The sequence below is a fragment of the Octopus bimaculoides genome, chromosome 14 (genome assembly GCF_046866305.1).
Source record: "Octopus bimaculoides isolate indiv1 chromosome 14, ASM4686630v1, whole genome shotgun sequence".
Lineage (NCBI taxonomy): Eukaryota > Metazoa > Mollusca > Cephalopoda > Octopoda > Octopodidae > Octopus > Octopus bimaculoides.
The window spans coordinates 21,847,640-21,872,035 of record NC_142941.1 but is presented as its reverse complement, the minus strand read 5'-3'; the positions used below and the strand labels follow the sequence as shown (position 1 = coordinate 21,872,035).

At 35.6% G+C, this 24,396-nt stretch overlaps 1 protein-coding gene across 3 annotated transcripts in view; it reads left to right on the top strand.

Moving 5' to 3' along the window:
- LOC106877235 (uncharacterized) overlaps positions 1-24,396 on the top strand; it is an 82,921-nt gene that overhangs the window by 2,451 nt on the left and 56,074 nt on the right. For 2 of the 3 annotated variants that reach the window (XM_052972746.2, XM_052972747.2), the window contains exon 2: positions 8,546-10,832. In XM_052972746.2, coding sequence (XP_052828706.1) covers positions 8,973-10,832 — 1,860 coding nt within the window. In that variant the 5' untranslated portion in view covers positions 8,546-8,972. The remainder of the gene's footprint in view (positions 1-8,545; positions 10,833-24,396) is intronic. The other variant, XM_089362498.1, reaches the window with a different exon arrangement.

Here is a 24,396-nt window from a genome sequence, read left to right as displayed (position 1 = left end):
TATTTTGGGGTTGGGTGTGTTATTATGTTGGTTGGTTTTTAGTGTGATTTTGTCAAGTTCCTTGGCACGTTTTATTCCAAGATCTATGAGTGTGGAGGGATATTGGCGTTGTAACAGTGTTTTTTTGAGATCTTGTAAGCGTATTTCTCGAGTGGTTGGGTCAGAGACAATGGTGCAAATTCTTTTAGCTAAATTAAAGGGGATTTTTATCTTGGTGTGTTTTGGGTGGCATGAGCTAAAAAGGAGGTATTGTTGTGAGTCTGTAGGTTTGTGGTAGATGTCGGTTATGATTTGGTTATTAGGTGTTTTTATGATTAAGAGATCAAGAAAAGGGAGATGATGTTTGCTGAATTCCATAGTGAATTGAATGTTGGGATGTATGTTATTAAGTATGGATTTGAATTCTAGAAGTTTTTCATAGGGTTCATTCCATATGATGAAACAATCGTCCAAATATCTTTTCCAGTTATCCATTAAAAAGATGTGGAAAAGGTGTCCAAATTTCTGGCGTGAGGTTTCATATAGTGTTAATTCAAAAAAACCCATTATGAGGTTCGCAAGGACTGGTGCAGCTTTAGTACCCATCGCGATACCACATTTTTGGCGAAAGTATGTGTCTGCAAACAGGAAGTAATTGTTGGTCAGAATGAACTTAAGTGATTCTATGATGAAAGTTGTGTTGATGCGATTAGGAAATGTTTCTGGGTGTTTGTGCAGCCAGAATTTAATTGCCTCAATCGCATATTCATGAGGGATATTTGTATAAAGGTTGACCGCGTCAAAAGAAACCAAGAGTGACTCCTCGTTTGTTGTTTTCGGGAGGTGATTGAGCATGTCAAGATCATCTCTGATGAAACTTTTGATGTGGCTTAGGAAAGGTTTCAAAAGAATGTCCAAGAAATTGCTTAAGCGATGTGTTTCGCAGGAGGTGCCTGCTATAATGGGCCTTAGTTTTAAATCTTCCGGTGCCTTGATGTTGATGTAGATTTCAGAGGAGAGTTTGCAAGCTTCGGTGATGGATTTGTTCTTATGGATTTTAGGGAGGCCATAGAAGAGGCTGGGCTTGCATTTGAAATTAGTGATGTAATCTTTTTCTTTGTCCGTGAGTCCTTGACCTTGCTGGAGTATAAGGGTGGTGAGGTTTTTGAGAGTTTTTTGTTGTTTATAGTTGGTGATAGTTTCATAGAAGGAGTTATCGTTTAGTAAGGAGAGTGCTAGGTGTTTGTAAAAATCTGTGTTCATTAGGACTACAGTACTACCTTTGTCAGCTTCTTTGATAGTAAGGCTTTTGTCCTGTTGTAAGTCTCTTAGATTTTTCCATTCTATGCTATTAAAGTTTGATTTGACCTTGGTTTTAGGTGGGGTAAAAGGGAAACTCTGGATGTGGTTGCAAAAATCATCCAGTGCTTTATTCCTTCCTCTGGAAGGTATGAAGTTGCTTTTGTTTTTAATAATTGAGTCATCCTCATTGTTGAAGTCTATGAAAGCTTCTGTTAAACGAAGATATATATATATATATATATATATATATATATATATATATGTTTATATATATATGTTTATATATATATATATATATATATATATATATATATATATATATATATACATATACATATACATATATATTTATATATATATATATGTAATGATAATATTAGTTATAGAATAAAAAGACTGGGTTAATGACTCAACATATCACACCCCCCCAATGAACATATATAAGATATACAACATAATCCGTGAAACGTAAGGAATAAGAAGAAATAACGCAAGAAGAAATAATAAATAAAAAATATAGCATATAGTATAAAATTTTTATACACGGATATATTGTTTCAACCGATAACATACAACTGAAAAAAATTGAGTTAAAGGTATAATACAATACACATGAATATCATTTCATAGAAGTTAAAAAAGTTATAATTAATACGAATAAAAATTTCGTATTAATTTTTATTCGTATTAATTTTAACTTTTTTAACTTCTATGAAATGATATTCACGTGTATTGTATTATACCTTTAACTCAATTTTTTTCAGTTGTATGTTATCGGTTGAAACAATATATCCGTGTATAAAAATTTTATACTATATGCTATATTTGTTATTTATTATTTATTCTTGCGTTATTTCTTCTTATTCCTTATGTTTGACGGATTATGTTGTATATCTTATATATGTTCATTGGGGGGGTGTGATATGTTGAGTCGTTAACCCAGTCTTTTTATTCTATAACTAATATTTTACTCTTGTCTCAATTATTCTGAGCACTTCTTGCAGCCCTGTATAAAATCTATTGGTTTCCTAATAAGAAGCCATTAATACTATATATATATATATATATATATATATATATATATATGTATGTATATATATACACACACACACACACACACACACACACACACACACACACACACACTGTTTTTGAAAGCAACAGAAATATAACAAAAAACTGTTACTCAGAGTTCCACGTGCATGTTTATCGGATGAACGCGCATGTGAAACTGAGTAACAGCTTATTGTTATATTTCTACCGCTTTTAAATAAAGCATATTACTCTACCTATGGTATTTGAGTACTCTTTTTCCACCTTATTGTACATTTGTGTGCTTAGTCCGGTATATATATATTGGAAAAAGTAATAAGTTATTCAGATATCTGGATGGTTGTACATTTACAGATTTTTATTAATATGTCATGTGTTTTATACATACATATATATATATATATATATATATATATATATATATATATATATAATTTTAAGACGAACCACCACTCTACAACTCAGTCAACAAAGAACCCGTCCAAAACCATGCTGTGAGGCATATGCCATATCAATATTCATCTAAGATTTTAATCTAAAATTTTAATAATTTCTAATATATCATATAAAGAAACATTCATCATAAAAATATTAATTTTAAAATTAAATAAATTATAAATAGGACAGTAAAAATTAATACAATAATATAATGTGTGAAAGTATAAATGTATAGAAGTCAGTGCTAGTACATAGACTACGCGCGTTTCATGGCTGAAATAGGACTATATAAAATCATAAGCAAATTCTATTCAAGTTCATTAGAATGGGGAAATGATTTTACTCCCAAAATCAGTCACTGTTCAGGTCAAATTCCTAAAAATAAATACCTAAAATCATTCAAGGAATAAACATAAACATGAGAAATAAAAATATATATAAAGAGACAAAGCCTGTAAACTAATCCCTACGTTAACAGTATTAATATAATTATTAAGAGTTACAATCTAAAAATATTGAAAAAGAGTATTATAGTGAACAAGGTTAAATCATTATGGAAGAAGTAAATAATAGTAAAAAAATGTGTTAGTGTATAAAGTTAATAAAAGACGTATGTCAATATTGTTTATAAAATTAAAATAAGAAAATATGACTTATCTGCCGGTGAGTTACTGTAGATTAAACCAAAATGAGTGTACTATAGAATTTATACTGAAAGGTCACGTGATAAATATGGCGTCTATTACCCAGAGGTAAATGTGTATTATAATTACTAAAATAATAACGAAGATATCGTAAAAGAAAATCTACCTAAAATAAAAAGTTTATTGAGTATTAAAAATAGTAAAAGAGTTAAAACTCTCAGATTTACGCAGAATAATAACTATACCACATACGAAAATTATATATTACGTAAATAATGCTATGAGACATTGTAAAAGACTGCTCATATTATCATTGAATGCTTTATAGTCAAAGGTAGTTATATGTTCTAATTTTGTATAATATTGTGATGATTAAAGTGTATTCTGAAGTTAATTTGATGTATTTAACGCTACTGATCATAACTATAAATTGGTACCTTATCCTAGGTTTAAATAAATAAATTAGTTATCTAAACTTATTATGTAAATAATTTAATTTATGTCTGCATATAATATTACGTTCATCGTGGGAGTTAATCAATTTTTTATTAGCTAATAATATCTCTTTAAATTCATTAGTACATAATAAGCAGAATTTATTCCCTATCGTATATGATTTAGCCTTGCAAACTATTTCCCATTTTAACTTGTATTCTATTCTTTTTGATTTATGTTCCCAGTAAATCAGATTTAGGGAAATTAAGTTAATTTTAGACAAATATATTGATAAACTAAAATCTAAATTACCTGAAACTCTGGACTAGCATAAATAATACTTTAAAATGGTTTAAAGATATTAAAGACAGTAGTAGTTACAAATTTATCCAAATAGACATAGAGGATTATTATTCATCTATTAATGAAATTGTACTTAATAAGGCCTTAATATATGCTATGAATAAGGTGGGAATGACTAAAGATGAAGTTAAGGTAGTAAAAATGGCTAGAAAATCGTTTATTAGGTATAATAATAAATTGTGGGCTAGAAAAGATACCAGGGATTTTTTTGATATCCCTATGGGAGCACCAGATTCTGCTCAGGTTACAGACCTAGTAGGAATTTATTGATTAGCAGAACTCCAATTAGAGGGTGGATTATACAGAGATGATCTCCTGCTAATGACGAAAAATAGCACGAATAGAACATTAGAAATATATAAGAAGAAAATATAGAGTTTCTTTAAAAGAAATGGGCTTAGGATTACAATTTATAACGAATATAGCAATGTCAACTACTTAGATATAAATTTTAACTTAATAACAGGTATAACCCAACCTTACCATAAAATTAATGAAAACCTGAAATATATTAATGCTAAGAGTAACCATCCACCTTCTATTAAGAAAGCATTAGTAAATAATATAGGGAAAAGAATTTCAGTACTTACTTCCAACTATGAGGTATTCAATAAACATGCACCATATTATAATGAAGCGCTTCATAAGACGGGATATAATAATAATATTAAATTTTTCAACAATTCTAAATATAATTATAATTTAAAAGATAATTTAAATGATGAATACACCTTCTATTATAATAAACACAGCATTAAGAATCATCTAAAGCCTGAGATAGGTAGTAATATGAACAAAAAACCTCATAGTAATAATAATAAGAATAAAATATGGCTAATAATTCCCTATGGGATATAGGTAATCTTTAATAATGTTAGTTTTTATCAAGAATATGCTTACAGTATGTTACTTTGCTCCTAAAGGACTTCATCAGCCTGCATTTAAGATCAGAAAGGAAGTTAAGTTTAAAGTCCCTAAGTATGATATAGGGATAACGTGGTGAGGTGGTGACATGATCCTCTATATTTAGAAGAGTGGCTAGCTCTTTCACTTTAGCATTTATACTGTTGTATGTAGAGATATTGGTTTTGTTGTATATTTTGGTGATTGTACTTTTAAGTCTTTTGTGTTTGTTCTCTTTGGTGATGAAAAATGTGTGAGTAAATATACACGAAAAAGTTTTTAAATAAACACTTAGAAAAATCTACACACACACACACACACATGCACGCACGCACGCACACACACACACACTTTACATTATGTATGTGAGTGTTTTTATTCTACTTAAATTTGAGAGATTATACTTCACAATTTGATAATCTTGTGTGCCAGACATAGGTTAGCTGTTATTGCAGCTGTAAACTTTTGTTCAGCTGTTTGTGATTATAATAACCTCACCTTTTTTCTTGTCAGGTGAATGGGACTATAACTAAGCCATTTGATTGGCTGGGTTTTTTTTTTACTACTCTTACTAAAGATGTTTTCTCTTCTGATTTTTGCTGGATTGAATATTGGCACAATTGATTTTGTTACCTGTGCAGTTTGATAGCCTGATGATGTGATGCACATTTGTGATACACATAACTGCACATGTAATCCATAAAATACTCTGCTTCAGAAACATGTGGGGAGCATGGAATGAACTGTCACTTTCCTTCTTGTTAACTTTATTGTAGTTATTGCTTGCGATAATTAACTTAGGTTACTTCTAGAATTGGAGTTGTGAAGTTCCTGTTTTATGTTCAGAACTGTTCCAATTTTGTAACAGAAGAATGGAATATTGTTATAATCAGTCAATCTATTAATTCATCTTATAGTGTTCCCTTGAAGTATTTTATTAGTTACCTATCTTATGACCACAATCATTATGATCCCTACTAACTGATACATACACACATGCAGGTTGTGCCTCAAGTTCATTGTAACAGTGCACATGTATTTGACTAGGTTTTCTTATTAAACTTATTTTCTTGGTAACATAATGAAAGAAGTATGCAAATTCTGAACAGTATTTTGAATATTTTTGAAATTGTCCAATCTGTGTAATATTTATTCTTTAAGATATTCATGTATTTTAATCATCATCTAAATTATATTTTCAGTTTCTAGCATTTTCTGTAGCATCAAATATTCTTTGATATCCCAATTGGAACTGGTACTCATATGCAGAATAGTTCATGATAGTAATTTAAGCTACATTTTATATGGTTATAAGCTTTTCTTTCTTGGTTATCACAATAATAAATTTAGGTAATTTTGATAAGAACATGTACATTGTTAATTCAATACTTGTTCTGTGTTACAAAGAAATTTAGGTTGTCTTCTATGATTGATACTTCAAATTGAGCTGTCATAGTGCAGAGTGTGAGAAAGCTCTTTAATCATGCTGAGGGCAAGACAACCTCTATAACACTTAGTACCATGAAAACAATGTGACCAGTACACTCTGTAAAGTGATTGATGTTAAGAAGGGCATTCAGCTGATGAAACCTTGTGAAAACCGAGATACTGGAACAAGGCTGCTACTCTCTCCTGTTGGATCCTGTCGAATCATCCAACACTCTTTCTTCCTTGATTATTTTGCTGTAGTTCTCACAATTAAATATTGCATAACTTGTATGCTATGTGGTGTAGTCGAAGACTAGATGAAAACATGACACATCTTGTATATCAGTTTGTGGATTGGTCATAATAAAGTTACTTAAGCAAAGGTGGCTGAGTTACTCAATACAGTCTTTATTCAGTAGTGTTCATTAGGTTCTAGGTAAATTCCACTACAGAAAACCCCCAGGTAAATTTCACCATAGGTAAATTCCACCATGATAAATTCCACCTATGGACAGACTTCCAATATAAGCCGCTCCCACTAATAATCACCGTGGTCAGTTTCTCTAGACCGTGGATCAATACTTGGTCTTATGTCCTTTTCCCTCCTTCTGGAAGTATATGCTTCTGCACTTTTCCACTTTCGGGTACTCTCCCCTATTGTACTGCTCAATCTTCTCCTTGAGTGCTGTGCTTATAACACTGAGGATTTGGTTGTGACGCCATGTATATCTGTCCAGTGCTAGCCTGCAGTTTGACAGGATATGTCTCATCATCGCTTTCTCTCCGCATTTACATTCATCAGCCGTTTGTATGTTCCACCGGACTAAGTTGACTGGTGACAGCAAAATGTTGAAGGTGGGCTTGATCAGGAAGGATGTTCTTGCTTGTTCCCAAACCCAAAGTTCTTTCCATGTGATTTTGCAACTGACCAACATATTCTTCCCATCTTAGGCACTGTCCCTGTTGACTACACTGCACCAAATGTACATTTCGTCTTTCTTTTTCCTCTTTGAGACCATTTCGTCCCAAGTCATTGTAAATGGTATTATTTTAACCTTATATCCATTTATCTGTTTAATTTCTTTAGCAAGTCTATTATACTTTAGTATTTTTGTCATTTCGACTTTGTTCAGATTCTTGTCGATGTTACTCCATTTTGATTATTATTGTTTCTTTTCTTTTGTGGTCAAATATTGTAATATCGAGTTTATTGTTTTCTATATTGTTTGGTGTTATTACTGGGCTATCTACTAAAATCTTAACCTTTTCAGTTGTTATCTCCTCTATTTGTACATTTCTGATTTTCTGGTTTTTTGATATGTTATATTGCTGTAGTAGGTTCACATTGATTATCTTGGTTATATTATCGTCTCTCTCTTTATATTTCGTGTGTGCTATTTTTCCACATTGTATTGCCATATGTTCGATATTCCCGTTGTATTTTACAATATCTGCATGTCTTTTTTTCTTCCATAATAGTTGTTTCTGCCTTGTAAATACTGTATAATATTTTTATCTATCATTAAGTATTTGCTTTGTTTTATAAATTTCAATGAGTATCTTTTTGATACTGCTTCCTCATTTAGGTGTTTAAAGTATTCACCGTGTATTTCTTTGTGTGGTTGTTCCTTAATTATTTTTTCTCCTTCGTATTTTTTGTATTCATTGACATTATTGATATTATTTTTTATGCATTCTTTTTTTTATTTCCATAATATCGTAACCCATATAATATAATAATGATGATGATGATAACAATAATGATAATTTCATCTATGGTGAAATTTACCTTGGTGGAATATACCGTGGTGGAATTTACCTATGGTGAAATTTACCTGGTGGAATTTTCCATGGTAGAATTTACCAGTCACTGTTCATTTTATGATTCAAGTCACTTTCATTCAAATTTTATTATTTAATTTCAAGTTTTATTCAAATTGATAATACCAGATGATTTTGAAATATTCTTTTCATCTTTCTCTTTCTCTCTCTTAAATTAGATGCTGCTGGCTGCAAAATAAACTATACAACCAGAAGAAATTTGAAAAACTTAGCCACCTCATGGTGAGACAAGAATTTTTTCCTGCTTCTGTCTTTCTAGATGCTCTTTAAGTAACCTTAACTGATACCAGCAATGATTTTTCTTATCCTGACTTAGCTTTTTTTTTTTCCAAAGTAATTGTTGCTTTCTTTTTTTTTTTTGGCAATGACAAAGAAAATCAAAACAAGACAATTAAATATTTGTTTGTTTCATTTTAAAGCTGACTGCTGGATAACTGAAAAGAAGTTAAAGGACACATACACACACAGAGACTAATTAGGGTTGAGAAAAGTGCTGAAGTACTTTGTATCTGTTTAGAAGTGTCAATAGTTTATTTTGTAAAGTTAAGCACATCAACCAATATACTATTTTCAGTTTACAATAAAATGCAAGATGGAAGTCTTTTGGATCAATCCATTTTCTGTGAAAACCTTTATCACCCAGCATCCCTCAGCTTCAGTGATTTGCATGTCCAGCAGGTGTCCACGATGTCTGATAGTGACAGTAGCCAGCAAGTTGAGCACTCCAGCCAACTTGGTGTACTAGGAGGACTTTGTAATCAAATTCCTCAACACTGTTCCACTACTAATTTATTGAAGTTTGGTGTGCCGCTGGCGGCCTGCACTGACTCAAGTGACTTAATAGATAATAATTCAACAGTGAATATAGTTGCCAGTAGCAACAACTGTAACGGAGAAAGCTGCAGTAGCGGACTGGGCACATTGTATTCTGCGAGTTTGGGTAAAGTTATGGATGGTGTTGGTGGGGTTGTAGTGGTTGGAGACAACGGAACAACAGGGGGCGACAACAGCAGCAACAGTACAGTGGGGACTGGTGTTAACGGTAGTGAAACAAGCAGCAGTGTGACTGGAACTGCTGCTGTGGCAACAACAGCTGCAGTAGTGTGCAGCAACAATATCAGCAGCAGCAACAACAATAATAGTAGCACCAGTAACAACAGCAGTGGGGCTGGTAACAACTGCAGCAATATTGCAATTCCTAATAATAGTAGCAACAAAAAGAAGCAAGCTCAGATGCCACAGCAGCAGCAACAACAACCAGGGACACCAGTTGGCTCTGGGTCAGTATCATCACAGCAGCCCACTACAGTAGCAGATCAGCTTCTCGGGGGTGTGGTTTCATCTCCATTACACCTTGGTTTGACTACAGATTCTGTTGCTCCAAATCCAGCTGTTGGAGTGACATCATTGACTGCTGCAGGTGTAGCTGCTTCCTCTTCATCTTCATATTCATCATCTATTACATCATCATCATCTTCACCAGCCTCATCTTCCTCTGCTGCATCAGTAGTGCCAAATTTTTGGTCAACTGCATCAGCTGAAGATACTTTCCTGCAGGGCTTCCAGTCATTAAATGGAACTGTTGCCTTTCAGCAATTTCCCCCTAACCCTAGTACCTTATTTGGCACAGGGATAACTGCTGCTGCGCATATGAGCAGCCTTGGACACATGGCTGCTCAGCAGCAAGCTACAGCCCCTCAGAGACGAGCGATAACAGCCCATCATAACTTTCAACAGCAGCAGCAACAACAGCGACAACAGCAGCAAGCAAATATTTTACTTAACACCTCTAAAACATATCCTGCATGGAGTTCAGCACCTCAGCCATCACTGTGGACCACAGCAACTGCAACAGCTCAGCCAGGGGGAGGCAATAACAGTGGGAATAGTCAAAGTGGCGGTGCAAGAACTCCAGGTGGCGGCACTGGTGTTCAAGGGCAAAGTACTATTGTCAGTCCTGGAGTGACTATGTCACAGTCACAGGGTGTGTCATTAGCTTCTCAACAAAACCAACATCACCAACAGCAAGCCGCTGCTGGTCTCTCTCCTTGGGCTAGCATGCCTCAACAGCAGCCAGCAGCACAACAACATCATCAGCAGCGTCGCTCTGTCCCAAGTATAAACCCTCCTGTGGCTCCAATTAAAAAACCAACTTTTCAAAGCCAGCCAGGACAACAACAGCAACAGCAGAGTGGTGGTAATCCAGTAGGACCACATGGCACTCATTCTCACCAGGGTGCCTCCCTTGGACACCAAGGGCCTTTGAACCCTAACCAAGGCCAGTCTCATCCCCAGCTTGGTCAGACTTCTCTCATTTCTCCTTCCAAGTTCCGACGGAGTACATCGTTCCCAGGTCAGATGCAGCAGCAAGCAGCAGTTGGTGCAAAACCCTCTGTAGAAATTACTAGTGTTGATGACCAGCGGGATGTTTTACTTGCATACTCCGTAAGTACATTTCTTTGACATTTGTTTTTATATTTGATATAATTTATCTTTGCTTGTCTTGTCTTAGTTAACTATTGTAGAATCTCTCTCTCTCTATATATATGTGTGTGTGTACATATATGTATATGTGTGTGTGTGTGTATATATATATATATATATAGCAAATAAGAGAAAATGGAGAGGATAACAAAATGACATACATCAGCTGGTAGACATTCCAGTGTGTCTATTTATTCAAAAGTATTAGAAAGTATTAGAAGAGTACATACACATGTAGTAACTATGGGTTACACACACATGTATTAATCAATATTACAGGAAAGTGTATAAGATCAGTTCCTTACCATATAAATTAAGAGTAAACCAATTTTTACCCCCGTCCATATATGACTTTCAGTTGTGAGATTGCTATGCAATAACCAGCATTTGGGTATGAGTAATTGGGTACACTACCAGCAGTATATTGGATAGGTACTATTCCTTAGTTGGTTGGCTTCCCAACCTCTAACTCTCTCTCTCTCTCTCTCTCTCTCTCTCTCTCACGCACACATATATACAGGTGCAAGTGTGGCTGTGTGGTTAGAAGTTTCCTTCCAACCACATAGTTTCGGGATCAGTCCCACTGCATGGCACTTTGAGCAGGTGTCTTCTATTATAGCCTCAGGCTTTGTGAGTAGATATTGAGACAGAAACTGAAAGAATTCCATCGTGTGTGTGTGTGTACACGCACGTGTATTTTAGCCTAAAAGTTGTGGCCATGTGCCAAATTGTTACCACTTTTCCAATTGTTATACTTTTGTGATTGCCTTTTGGTGAAGGAGACAGTTTGATGTTGTTGCATGCTTTTGAGTTTCTTGCTGTGATGTAGGTTCATCTGGGACCTTGGACAGTTGGAGGTCAAGTTATTCCTTGCTAACATCTATGACTCAGTCAATGTAGTTCCCTCAGATGTTTTGACAAGATATTAAATAGCTGTGAAATATTTGAATCCCAAGCTATTGCTGTATGTAGTCCTCATACTAGATGAGATGGTTAGGACCTTTGGAGCAGTGTAGTGACATCCAGTTTACTGACTGGTATAACTCTCAATGGCAAAGTTTGGTGCCATTCTCTTTAGGATCTTCCATATGTATGTCACTCCATAGCTCTTCTGTCTTTCAGTCTCTCCCAGCACTTCAACTATACCATTGATGCAATCTTACTGGTGTAGCACCACAGAACTGTCATTAGTTCCTCTATTAATTTAACACTGTAGAGTGACCACTGTTGAGAGCAGTAGCTCTGACAGCAGAATAAAATGTCCTCCATAGAACCAGCATATTTCCTGGTCTCTTGTTCTGAAAGTTCTCAGAATCTATCTGCCTATTTACCTGCTTGTTGCCACGACTTGGTGATATGTACATGAACTGAGGTGTCAATTAATCAATATGTGTGTGTGTGTGTGTATCTATATATGTGCCTGTATGTATTTATACATGTATATTCGTGTGTGTATGTGTATATATAAATATGTATATGTATATATATGTATGTATATGTGTATGTATGTGTACGTATATATATGTGTATATATATGTGTGTGTGTATGTATAAATATATGTGTATATGTATATATATATGTGTGTATGTATATATATATATGTGTGTGTGTATGTATATATATGTGTATGTATATATATGTGTATATATGTATGTATATGTATATTTTTGTATGTTTATATATATGTGTATGTATATATATATATATATATATATATATATATATATATATATGTGTGTCTGTATATGTATATATATGTGTGTCTGTATATGTATATATATGTGTGCCTGTGTATGTATATATGTATGTACATGTATGTATATAAATATATATGTATGTATATAAATATATATGTATGTATGTATATAAATATATATATGTGTATGTATATAAATATATATGTGTATATGTATATATATGTATATGTATGTATATATATATGCATTTCCCTGAAGAGAAGATTACATTCTTAACAACATCACCGATTCCTATGGAAGGTATAACTTGTAATCTTCGAAACATATGTTGGAAATAAAAGTATGCAGTTAACATATGCGTTCTACTCCATTCACTAAATTTATATATTTATACATATATGTGTGTGTGTGTGTATATAAATATGTATGTATATATAAATATGTATGTATATCTATATATAAATATGTATATATGTTTATATATATATATGTATGTATATATATGTATATATATGTATATATATGTATGTATATATATGTATATATATGTATATATATATATATGTGTATATATATATATGTATATATATATATATGTGTATATATATATATATGTATATATATATATATGTATATATATATTTATGTATATGTATATATATATGTATATATATATTTATGTATATGTATATATATATGTATATATATATTTATGTATATGTATATATATATGTGTATATATATTTATGTATATATATATTTATGTATATATATATATATATATATATATATGTATATATATATTTATGTACATATATGTATGTATATATATGTTTATAAATATATTACTCTATCTCTGGTATTTGAGTACTATTTTTTCCACCTTATTTCGCATTTATATGATTACTCTGGTATATGTACATATATGTGTATATACATATATGTTTAGATATACACATGTGTATATATATATATGTCTATGTATATACATATATATATGTATTTATATGTATATATATATGTGTGTGTGTGTGTGTGTGTATACTCTTTTACTCATTTCAGCCATATTGTTGTGCTCATGCTGGAGCACCACCATGGTCTTTCTAACTTCCTCAGTCTGGGTATTTCACATGACCACTCCTGTATTTGCCCTTTTCCCAGCTTTTGGTACATTTGGTGTATAATCGAGTTTGATTCCGCTGCTCTCGTCCGTACCTCATTTCAGGCTGTTCGTTCTTCTGGTATTCTGGAGAGGAGGATATCTTGTTCCTTTTTGAAGACATCTACTTCCACCTTGTGCAAATTTCTTAGTTTTTGTGGCAGGGCATTGAAAAACTGTGGACCTTTGAACTCTAGACTATTGCAATACCTGGTCCTGAGTTTAGATGGAGTGGATGGTACCTTTGGTACAATACAATGGCGGCCAGTTCTGGCATTTGTATAACACTCAATGCCAAAGTTAGATACTAGCCCTTTTAGGAATTTCTATATGTATATTATTGCATATCTGTCGTGCCTTCGCTCCAGAGCTGTCGTTTTCTCAGCCTATCCCTGTAACTCATCCACTGCACTGTTTCAATCCTTTTAGTGTAGTGGCGTTGGACTGCTTCAAGCTCCACTGTTAGTTTGGCACTATGTGGTGACCATAACTGGGAACAGTAGTCCAGGTGGCTGAGAACAAATGTTCTCTACAGGGTCAACATAGTTTCTTGGTCTCTTGTCTTGTGGGACCTCAATATATATACTGCCAGTTGTCTGCACTTTGCTGCCATCTTGCTTATGTGCATATAAAATGATGCGCCATTGTACATGCTGTTCCCCAAGTTTTTCACTGCCTGTGACTCTGGGATTGTAGTGCCTTTGGGTCCTGTAAATGTAGATTGTACTGTATTTGTACTGAGTTTATAGTGCAGTGCTTGAAATTTTCCAGCATTAAACTGCATGTTGTTTATTTCAGTCCACTTGTATATTGAGTTTAGATCCTGTTGTAAGCTTGTAACATCCTCTTGATTTTTTATTGCCTCTGATAATTTTGTATCATCAGCATAGCTAGTGACAGTGGCTGTCCGAGTGACTGTGGGTATGTCTAAGAGGGTTATTATGAACAGTAATGGCCCCAGAACAGTTCCCTGGGGGACACAACTTACGATTTCAGTTTCCTCAGAAAGAGCGTCATTGGCTGCAACTACCTGACTTCTGTTTTTAAGGAAGTCATGCAGCCATTTTCCTAGTTTACCAGTGATGCCAAGGTCTCATAGCTTATGACTTATCATGCCATGTTCTACCTTATCAAATGCCTTTGCAAAGTCAAGGTATATCACACTGACATCTGAATGATCAAGCAGCTGCTTCAAAACCCAGTCATAGTGCTGAAGGATCTGTATGAGGCAGCTTCTTCCTGGATGGAAGCCATGCTGAGTATTGTTCAGTAGGTTGTTTTCTTCAAGGAACATTATCGACTTCGTTCTGATGATTCGCTCCATGACTTTACTGATGTACGAAGTCATAGAGATTGACCTGTAGTTTTTGGTTTCTGCTCTGCTTCCACCTTTGTGGATAGCGCATATAATACCGTCTTTCAGCTTTTTAGGAAGTATACCATTTGCGAGGAAACTTTGGAAAAGTATCTGAAGTGGTTTCGCAAAAGCCTGCTTACTCAACTTTAGGAGAATAGCTGGGAAGCCATCAGGACCAGTAGCAGAGCATGAGCTCATTTCGTCTATGGCTACTGTTACATCTATTTCCTCAATGTTGATGTAATCAATGGCTGGCTACCCCTTTTTTAGAGCTGCAATATCAAAGAATTCAGCTGGATTTTTTATCTGCATGTGTCCAAGGTGGGGAAGTGAAGACACTTTTAAATTGTTCACTGAGTATCTCACTTATCCTTCCTTGGTCTGCTGTCAGTGAGTCTTTTCCTTGGAACAATGGTCCTATTTTATATTGTATTGTAGCTGTTTCCTTTGCAAATTTATAGAAAGCTTTGGGATTTGTTTTTATGCTTTCCACAGCCTTTCTCTCTCTCTCTCTCTCTCTCTGCTCTTTCCCTTTCATGAGAGAGTTTGATCTTGCTTTCAATTTCTAGGAGCGTCCGTGTTAAGACAAACTTCTCTTTATACTTCAGTTGCCTATTCAGCCGCTTTGAAATCTTTGACCTACGTCGCATGAGGATTTTTCTGTGTGCTGGCCTTTCTTTCTGGGACATATTTAGTGCATATAGCTTGCACTGTTGACATAAACTGGCTGAGTTTCAGATCAGTGTCTTGCATACTCAGAATGTTGGACCAGTTTCGTTTGTGGATCTCTTTGCAGATCGATTCTCATTTTGCCTTATGGAAATTCAGATTGCATAAAGCTCGAGTCCTCCTGATAGGGTGGATACCAACAGTTTGCACAGGACCATACATAGTTAGTTCAACAATTTCGTGGTCTGAGAGTGCCGTTGGTGTAACCTACATTATGGATAAGGTCCACATTATTTGTGAAGCATAGGTCCAATATGATCTTCCCCCTGGTTGGCCTGAGTATCACTTGCTCCATAAACAATTTATTAGTAAGTTCAAATAGTGACTGTACATGCTTTTGTTCATGCAGTGACATCCCAGAGAGGATGTGGCCTTCTGGCTATTTGATATGTGTGAAATTGAAATCATCCAGGAAGAGTATGTTGATGTTCTGATCTAGGTTTGTTAATACCTCATCGATGTGTTTGAGGCTTTCCTCAAATTTTCCATCATATTTTGTGGTGTTTGGCAGACAATATATTATGCATATAGCTACATCAACTTGCTTTATATGTATTACTAGCATTTTGACCCGATTTCATTCGGGTCTATTCTCAAACCGCCACATTTAAAAAAAAATGAAGTCTTTAAAAATAATGGAAAGTTTATTAAAAAATTGATTGTCAAAAGGCAGGTATGCAAATGGATAATACAGTCTCTCAAAAAGTGATTACTCACACCCAACTTAATTTCACAGAATCAGTGTTGCAACGTGAACGCATGAGTTGGGAGTTTGACTGGCAGAAGTGATCAGGTTGCACATGCCAGTCCTTTTGACACCCCCCCTCCTGTTTTTCCAATCCTGAAAGACAAAATGCAAACTGAATGGTTTGGAAAAATGGGAAAGGAAAAATAAGCACCATTTGAGCGTGATCGTTACTAGCATTGCCTTACTGGCACTTGTGCCGGTGGCACGTGAACAAAACATTTGAGCGTGGTCGTTGCCAGTGCTGCTGGACTGACTCCTGTGCAGGTGGCACGTAAGAAACACCATTTGAGCATGGCCGTTGTTTGTACCACCAGACTGGCCCTCATGCCGGTGGCACGTAAAAGCACCCACTACACTCTCAGAGTGGTTGGCGTTAGGAAGGGCATCCAGCTGTAGAAACTCTGCCAGATCAGATTGGAGCCTGGTGCAGCCATCCGGTTGGCCAGTCCTCAGTCAAATCATCCAACCCATGCTAGCATGGAAAGCAGATGTTAAACGATGATGATGACGATGATGAATCATTACAGATATATTGTAAAAATTAATAATTAATTACTAATTAATAATTTTACCAAGTAGTTCGGTATGTTAAAAAACCATTATCGGTAAAACTTACACAAAATTTTTATAATTATAAACATAATTATAATTAGAAGTTCAGCAAAAATTGCTTCACCACATACAGAAATTTAGAAATAGCAGTTAAATACTATTCCACTACCATAATATATCTCCTAGATAGCAGCACTCGCAACTCACACGGGCAAAAAGAAAAAATAACGAATCCACCCGGCTTTGATTAACTGATGTAAATTAAATTACTCAACTTACTTCCATCTTCAGTACAGTATTCCAAATTATAAATCCGAAAATGCTAATAAAGATATGCATTCGACCAAGTGTCATCGAACATCAGATATCCAAAAATGCTGTTTTTGGATATCTGATGTTGCAGGCTTTTTTCAATCTCCATCAGTGTTGATTTCAGGCGGGACCTTTCGCTACAATTGGGATGTTGGTTGAGGCAATTTGCAACCTTCATCTGTTGTCTCGAGGATCTTCCTCTCCTTTGGAATCTTGTTCCTTTTTTGTGTTGGCCTTGTTCTCTGGGACATATTTCTGGCATATGGCTTGCACAACAGACATGAAATATTCTAGTATCGTGCCAATATCTGTTGTGGGGAGACATTTCAGCAGCCAGTCCTGTCGATTCCAGTCTGCTTTGTGGAGAGTAAGAGAGTAAGAGTGTAGAGAGTAAGAGTGAGAGAGAGGGAAAGAGAGAAGAGAGTAAGAGTGAGAGAGGGGGGAGTACGAGAGAAGATATATATCTATATTAAATGTCCTTTATATTTGTAACCTTAATTGTTAATATGACATGGTATGTCATAAGTATCTGTATATTGTGGTTTTTGTCATTTTAGTTATAAAATAAACAAATTAATCAACAGAATACATTGTCTGCAAGTCGATGGATACCGCATATTCTCCATTTTCTCATTGCTATATGTTTGTATATATATATATATAAATGTATGTATATATGTGTATACTTATGTGTGTGTATGTATGTATATATATGTATACTTATGTATGTATATATATATATGTATTATATGTATATATATCTATATATATATATGTGTGTGTGTGTATATTTTTAGTTTCAGCTCAGACCTCTGGCCATGCTAGGAAACTGTCACTTTGCTACACTATTGTTACTGAGGGCCTCCACTAATATCTGGCACTTGGTGAAGAATGGATTTTCATGTCGCTACCCTCATTTGCATCTTTTGCTGTGAGGTAGGTTCATCTGGGACTCTCGACAGGAAGAGGTTCAGTTTTGATTTGAAAACACCTACATACACTTTGTGTTGGTCCTTCTGACTCTTTGGGAGAATACTAAAAAGCTGTGGGCGCCAGAAACCCAGTCTGTTGCAGTAACTGGTCCTGAAGTGTTATCTCATTGCTGGGATCATTGGCACTGTGTACTGTGTAGTGTTGACCCGTTCCGGCATTGGTGTAGCTTTCAGTGCCAAAATGTAGCACAATTCCTTCCAGATGTATATTACTGCATATCTCTCCCACCTTCGCTCCAAGGAGTCGAGTCTTATCTGTTTCAGCCTTTCCCAGTAGCTGAGCTGTTGCAATGAGACGATCTTGTTTGTGAAGCTTTGCTGGATTGCTTCAAGGTCAGCTGTTAATTTTACACTGGTGGGAGCAGTAATCCAGGCGGTGGAGGACGAATGTCCTCCAGAGGACCATCATGGTTTCCTTTTCTCTGGTTCTGAATGTTCTCAGGATCCATCCAGCCACTCGTCTGCATTTTGTCGCCATCCTGGTAATGTGCACTTGGAAAGAGGTATCATTACTCATGTCGATATCCAGGTCCCTCACTGATTTAGGCTCTGGGACTGTAATCTCCTGTTGACCAGTGTACCCTGTAAGTTTTATATTTAGTTTTGGATGCTAGTAGTGCAGGGCTTGTAGTTTTTCAGCATTAAACTGCATATTGTTATCCTCAGCCCATCTGTAAATTGAGTCCAACTCCTGCTGCTGGTGTGCAACATCGCTGGGGTTCTATATTTTCTGTGAGACTCTCAGATTGTCTGCATCACTAGCAAGGTGGCTATCTGGGCAGTTGAGGGCCACTATGATAAGCAGTGGTACTATGACAGTGCCTTGTGGAGCACCGCTCACTATTTGTGTTTTCATTGAGGTGGCTCCATTGGCCACTATTGCTTGACTTCTATCTTTCAGAATGTCATGTAACCACTCTCCAAGTTTTCCAGCTATGCCAAGATCACGCAGTTTGTGGCATATCATACCATGATCCACTTTATCAAAAGCTTTTACAAAATCAAGGTATATTATGTCCCACATTTGAGTTGTTGAGTAACTTCCTCAACACCCAGTCATAGTGCTGTAAGAGCTGTGTCAGGCAGCTCCTACCTGTTCAAAAGCCATGCTGGGTATCACTCAGTAAGTCATTTTCTTCAAGGAAAGTGATTAGTTTCCCTCTGACTATCCGTTAGATGACTTTGCTGACGTGTGAAGTCAGAGAGATAGGCCTATAGTTTTTGGCATCTGCTCTGCTTCCCCCTTTATGGATTGGTCATATTATTCCTTCCTTCAGTTTGCTTGGCAGCCTGCAAGAAAACTCTGGAAGAGAATCTGTAGAGGTTTCGCCAGGGCACATCCACATGACTTGAGGAGGATTGCTGGGAAACCATCGACCAGCAGTTGAGTTTGTATCCACCTCATCTATGGCTAGTAGTATATCTTCTTCACTAATGTCAATGTAAACCATTGTAGCTGCCTCGCTGGTTACAGGTGAGGCGGCAAAGAAATCCACTGGTTTGTTCACTTGTCTGTGTTCCAACGGGGTGGTAATGACACTTTTGAACTGATCATTCAGTACTTCAGTGATCCTGGTTGAACTATCTGTGAGGGAGCCATCCTTTTGGAAGAGGGGTCCTATCTTGGATCATACTGAGGTTGTTTCTTTCACATAATGAAAGAAGGCCTTTGGGTTTGACTTAATGTTTTTTATAACCCAGGCTTCTTTGTCTGCTCTCTTCCTCACATAGAATTGTTGCAGGCTGTTTTTAATTTCCATTCAGTGTTGTTTTTAGGCGGGACCTTTTGTTACTTTTGGAATGTTGATTGAGGCAATTTGCAACCTTTTGACTGTCGTCTCGTGAGGCTCTTCCCCTCCCTTGGAATCTTGTTCCTTTTTGTGTTGGCCTTGTGCTCTGGGACATATTTCTGGCATATGGTTTGCATAACAGACATGAAATATTCTAGTTTCCTTCCAATGTCTGGTGTGGAGAGACATTTCAGCCAGTCCTGTCGATTCCAGTCTGCTTTGTGGAAGTTCAGATTGGAGAGATTTCGGGTGATTCCTTTAGGCTGTTTGTCTCTGGCTACTTTCGCCCCAAACATAGCTCTATTATGTTGTGATCCGAGACTAATATCGGCGGCACTTTCACATCATGAATGATGTCTATATTGTTCGTGAAGCAGAGATCCAAAATGTTATTCTCCCTAGATGGTCTGAGTACAACTTGTTCTATGAATAGGGCATTGGTGAGGTTGAGCAGGGACTCCACCTGTTCTTGTTTGCAATGAGTCACTGCTGAGAGCATGAGGTCTTCGAGCCATTTGACGTTGGGGAAGTTGAAATCATCCATAAGAAATAGGCTCACGTGGTGTTCTAGTTTCATGAGGATTTCTTTCCTTCTTGTGAGGCAACCTTCAAACTTGCCTATGTGGTTTGGAGCATCCTATGGGTGATATGTATTGCATATGACTATATTGTGTTTTCTTATGTATACAATTAGAGTGTCACATACTGAATTTGAGTATGACAGGAAGACCTGGGGTGTGAGGTCATCACAGATGTATACAGCAACTCCACCATGGCTCCTTTCCCTTCTGTCTGTTCACAGTATGGCATGTTTTGGTACGTGTACTTCTGCATCCTCTATATCAGGGCTCAGATGAATTTCTACGGCTGATATGCATAGGGCTTGATTGCATGCAGCAAGGTTTCTCAGGAAAAAAATTTTGCTATTGTTATGATGGAACAGGCCCCCAATCTTCTGTAAAAAATATTGGTGTGACGACTGTGCAGGCATTAGGGAAGGCCATCCTGTGTCTGTTGACTGTGGTGGTCTTGCGCAGTGGTAGGCAATTGATGCCTTTCCTCAGGGAAGTATTTCTCTTTAAGGCCCCTGTAGTTTTGGCAGGATCTTGGGTGAGCAAACCAGCAGTTTGTACCATATTCCCCATGCCAACATTTGCCTTGCCGGTAAAATTTGCAGGTCCTTGATTGCACTCCAAATTTCTTCTCTCCTCTATGGTTTCAGATTCCATTGGAGCCTCCATATTTCAGTTTTCTGGTTTTTGTTTGGTGGTTTGGGGTTTCAGTTTTCGTTATCTCATTTTTTCCTTTTTTCTCCCCTTCCTTATAGATATCATACTTAGTATATATAAAACAATACTGATGCTTTATTCAGACTAAAGAAAAAGCCCTGTTTACCTAGATGCTTAATGTTTAATTCCCCAACATTAAGATACTAGTAAAAGATCCCAACCTAAAATAATGTTGCCACTCTGACTAGAGAAATCTTTATAACCATATCCATGTATAATGCTTTCACCTTCCCTTTCCTTGGAAGTGATTGCCCCCTTATACTTTGAACCACTAGATAAGAGACAAAATCATAGACAGTTAGAATTCTACCTAGAACTAAATACTAGCCTGCTAGCCTTGGCTGTGTCAAGATGGATTTTTATGTATTCTTCTTCCCACTTAGATTTTAAATGTTGCCACAATAGTAATATGTCCATTCTGCTGTAATTTTCTACATTCTTGTGCAGCTGAAGATTGCTCTACATTTTGCATTTAATGTAATGCTCGCATTACATGAATAAATGGAGTAGCATGAAACGTGTGTACTGCAATAACCTTTAAAATCCGTGTTGCTTTTTTGATTTTTGATCACCCTGTTTTTGGAATTGTTTTGGATAATACCATACTATATTCTGGTGCCTAAACATAAGTACCACATTCAATTTTGAATCTAAATCTTTTATGCATATTATATATATATGTATATTATATATATATATATATATATATATATATATATATATAATAATATAGATTTAATCAAAAGATTAAATGTGGTACTTAAAATGTTTGAGGCACCAGAATTTGGTAGGATAAAAACCAAAAACAAAATCAAGAGATTTGGTGAAAAAAATTTGAAGTAAAGCAACAAAAATTCAATAGGTTATAGCAGTACGTACGTTTCATACAAGCTCCATTTATTCATGTAGTGATATCACTACAGAAAATACAATGAAAATGTACTCCTCAGCTGTGAAACAGCAGCATAGTCGAGATGTGTTTTTTTCTCTTACTCTTGTTTTTTGCAAACATCTTCAAAATGACTTTCTAAAATGTAATTCCTTTATGCAGCTGAGGAGTACATTTTCATTGTATTTTCTGTAGTGTTATCACTACATGAATAAATGGAGCTTGTACGAAACGTACGTACTGCTATAACCTATTGAATTTTTGTTGCTTTACTTCAAATATATATATATATATTTATATATATATATAATATATATATATATAATATACAATATATATATTATATATATATATTTTATATATATTATATATTATATTATATATAATATATATATATATAATATACAATATATATATTATATATATATATTTTATATATATTATATATTATATTATATATAATATATATAAATAATATACAATATATATATTATATATATATATTTTATATATATTATATATTATATTATATATATAATATATATACATAATCATCATCATCATCGTTTAACGTCCGCTTTCCTTGCTAGCATGGGTTGGACGATTTGACTGAGGACTGGTGAACCGGATGGCTGCACCAGGCTCCAATCTGATCTGGCAGAGTTTCTACAGCTGGATGCCCTTCCTAACGCCAACCACTCCGAGAGTGTAGTTGGTACTTTTACACGCCATCGGCACGAGGGCCAGTCACGTGGTACTGGCAACAGCCACGCTCAAAATGGTGTTTTTTATTTGCCACCTGCACGGGAGCCAGTCCAGCTGCACTGGTAACGACCTCGTTTGAATGACTTTCTAACATGCCACTGGCACAAGTGCCAGTAAGGCGATGCTGGTAACGATCACGCTCAAATGGTGCTATTTACGTGCCACAAGCACAGAAGCCAGATAGCTGCTCTGGCAATGATCACGCTCGGATGGTACTGTTAGTGCTCCACTGGCACAGGTGCCGGTCATCAAATATGGTTCAATTATGATTTCGATTTCACTTGCCCTAACAGGTCTTCGCAAGCAGAGTTTAGTGTCCAATATATACATAATATATATATAATATAATATAATCTATATAACACATAATATATTCTGTTGTGTCTGGGGAGAGTCATTCTCCTTTGGTGCCTTATAATTTAACACACTCACTGGTAATATTTCCACTCATTTCTTTTTTATTGTTCTAAAATTTTCATTGTCTTGCAACCTTTTCAATTGTCATTGAGTCTTGTCCATAACTCACAATGCGTTTCTTTTGTTTGTTTGTGTGCATGTGTGTGGGTCAGTGTGTGTGTGTGTGCCTATGCATGCGTGCATGTGCGTGTATGTGTATGCATGTATGTGTATGCATGTATGTGTGGGGATGCATATGTATCTGTGTGTACATTTGTATGTATGTATTCTGAAAATTCACGTTTGCATGTCTGTGTTTGTGTGTTTTTATGTTTGTGTGTGTGTGTTTGTATATGTGTGTGTTTACCTCTGTCTCCTTGTGTGTGTGTGTATTTGTGTTTTGCAACTATGTACCGTGTTTGTATGTATGGATGTGCATCTCCATATGTGTAGACATGTCTCCATATGTGACCTTGTGTGAAGTAAAGTGTGTGTGTGTATATGACCATATACACACACACACACACACACACACACTTTACTTTACACAAGGACACAGGGAGACACACGATGACACATATTAGGATGCACATCCATACATACAAACATAGTACATAGTTGCAAAACACACATTCAAGGAGACAGAGGTACACACGCACTCGCACATACATAAAAACACACAAACATGGACATGCAAACAAATGAATATGCAGAATGCATACATACAAATGTACACACAAAGATATACATATGCACACACACACATACATACATGCATACACACACTGATCCACACGCATGCGCACAAACAAAAAGGAACGCAGTGTGAGTAATGGACAGAGTCAACGA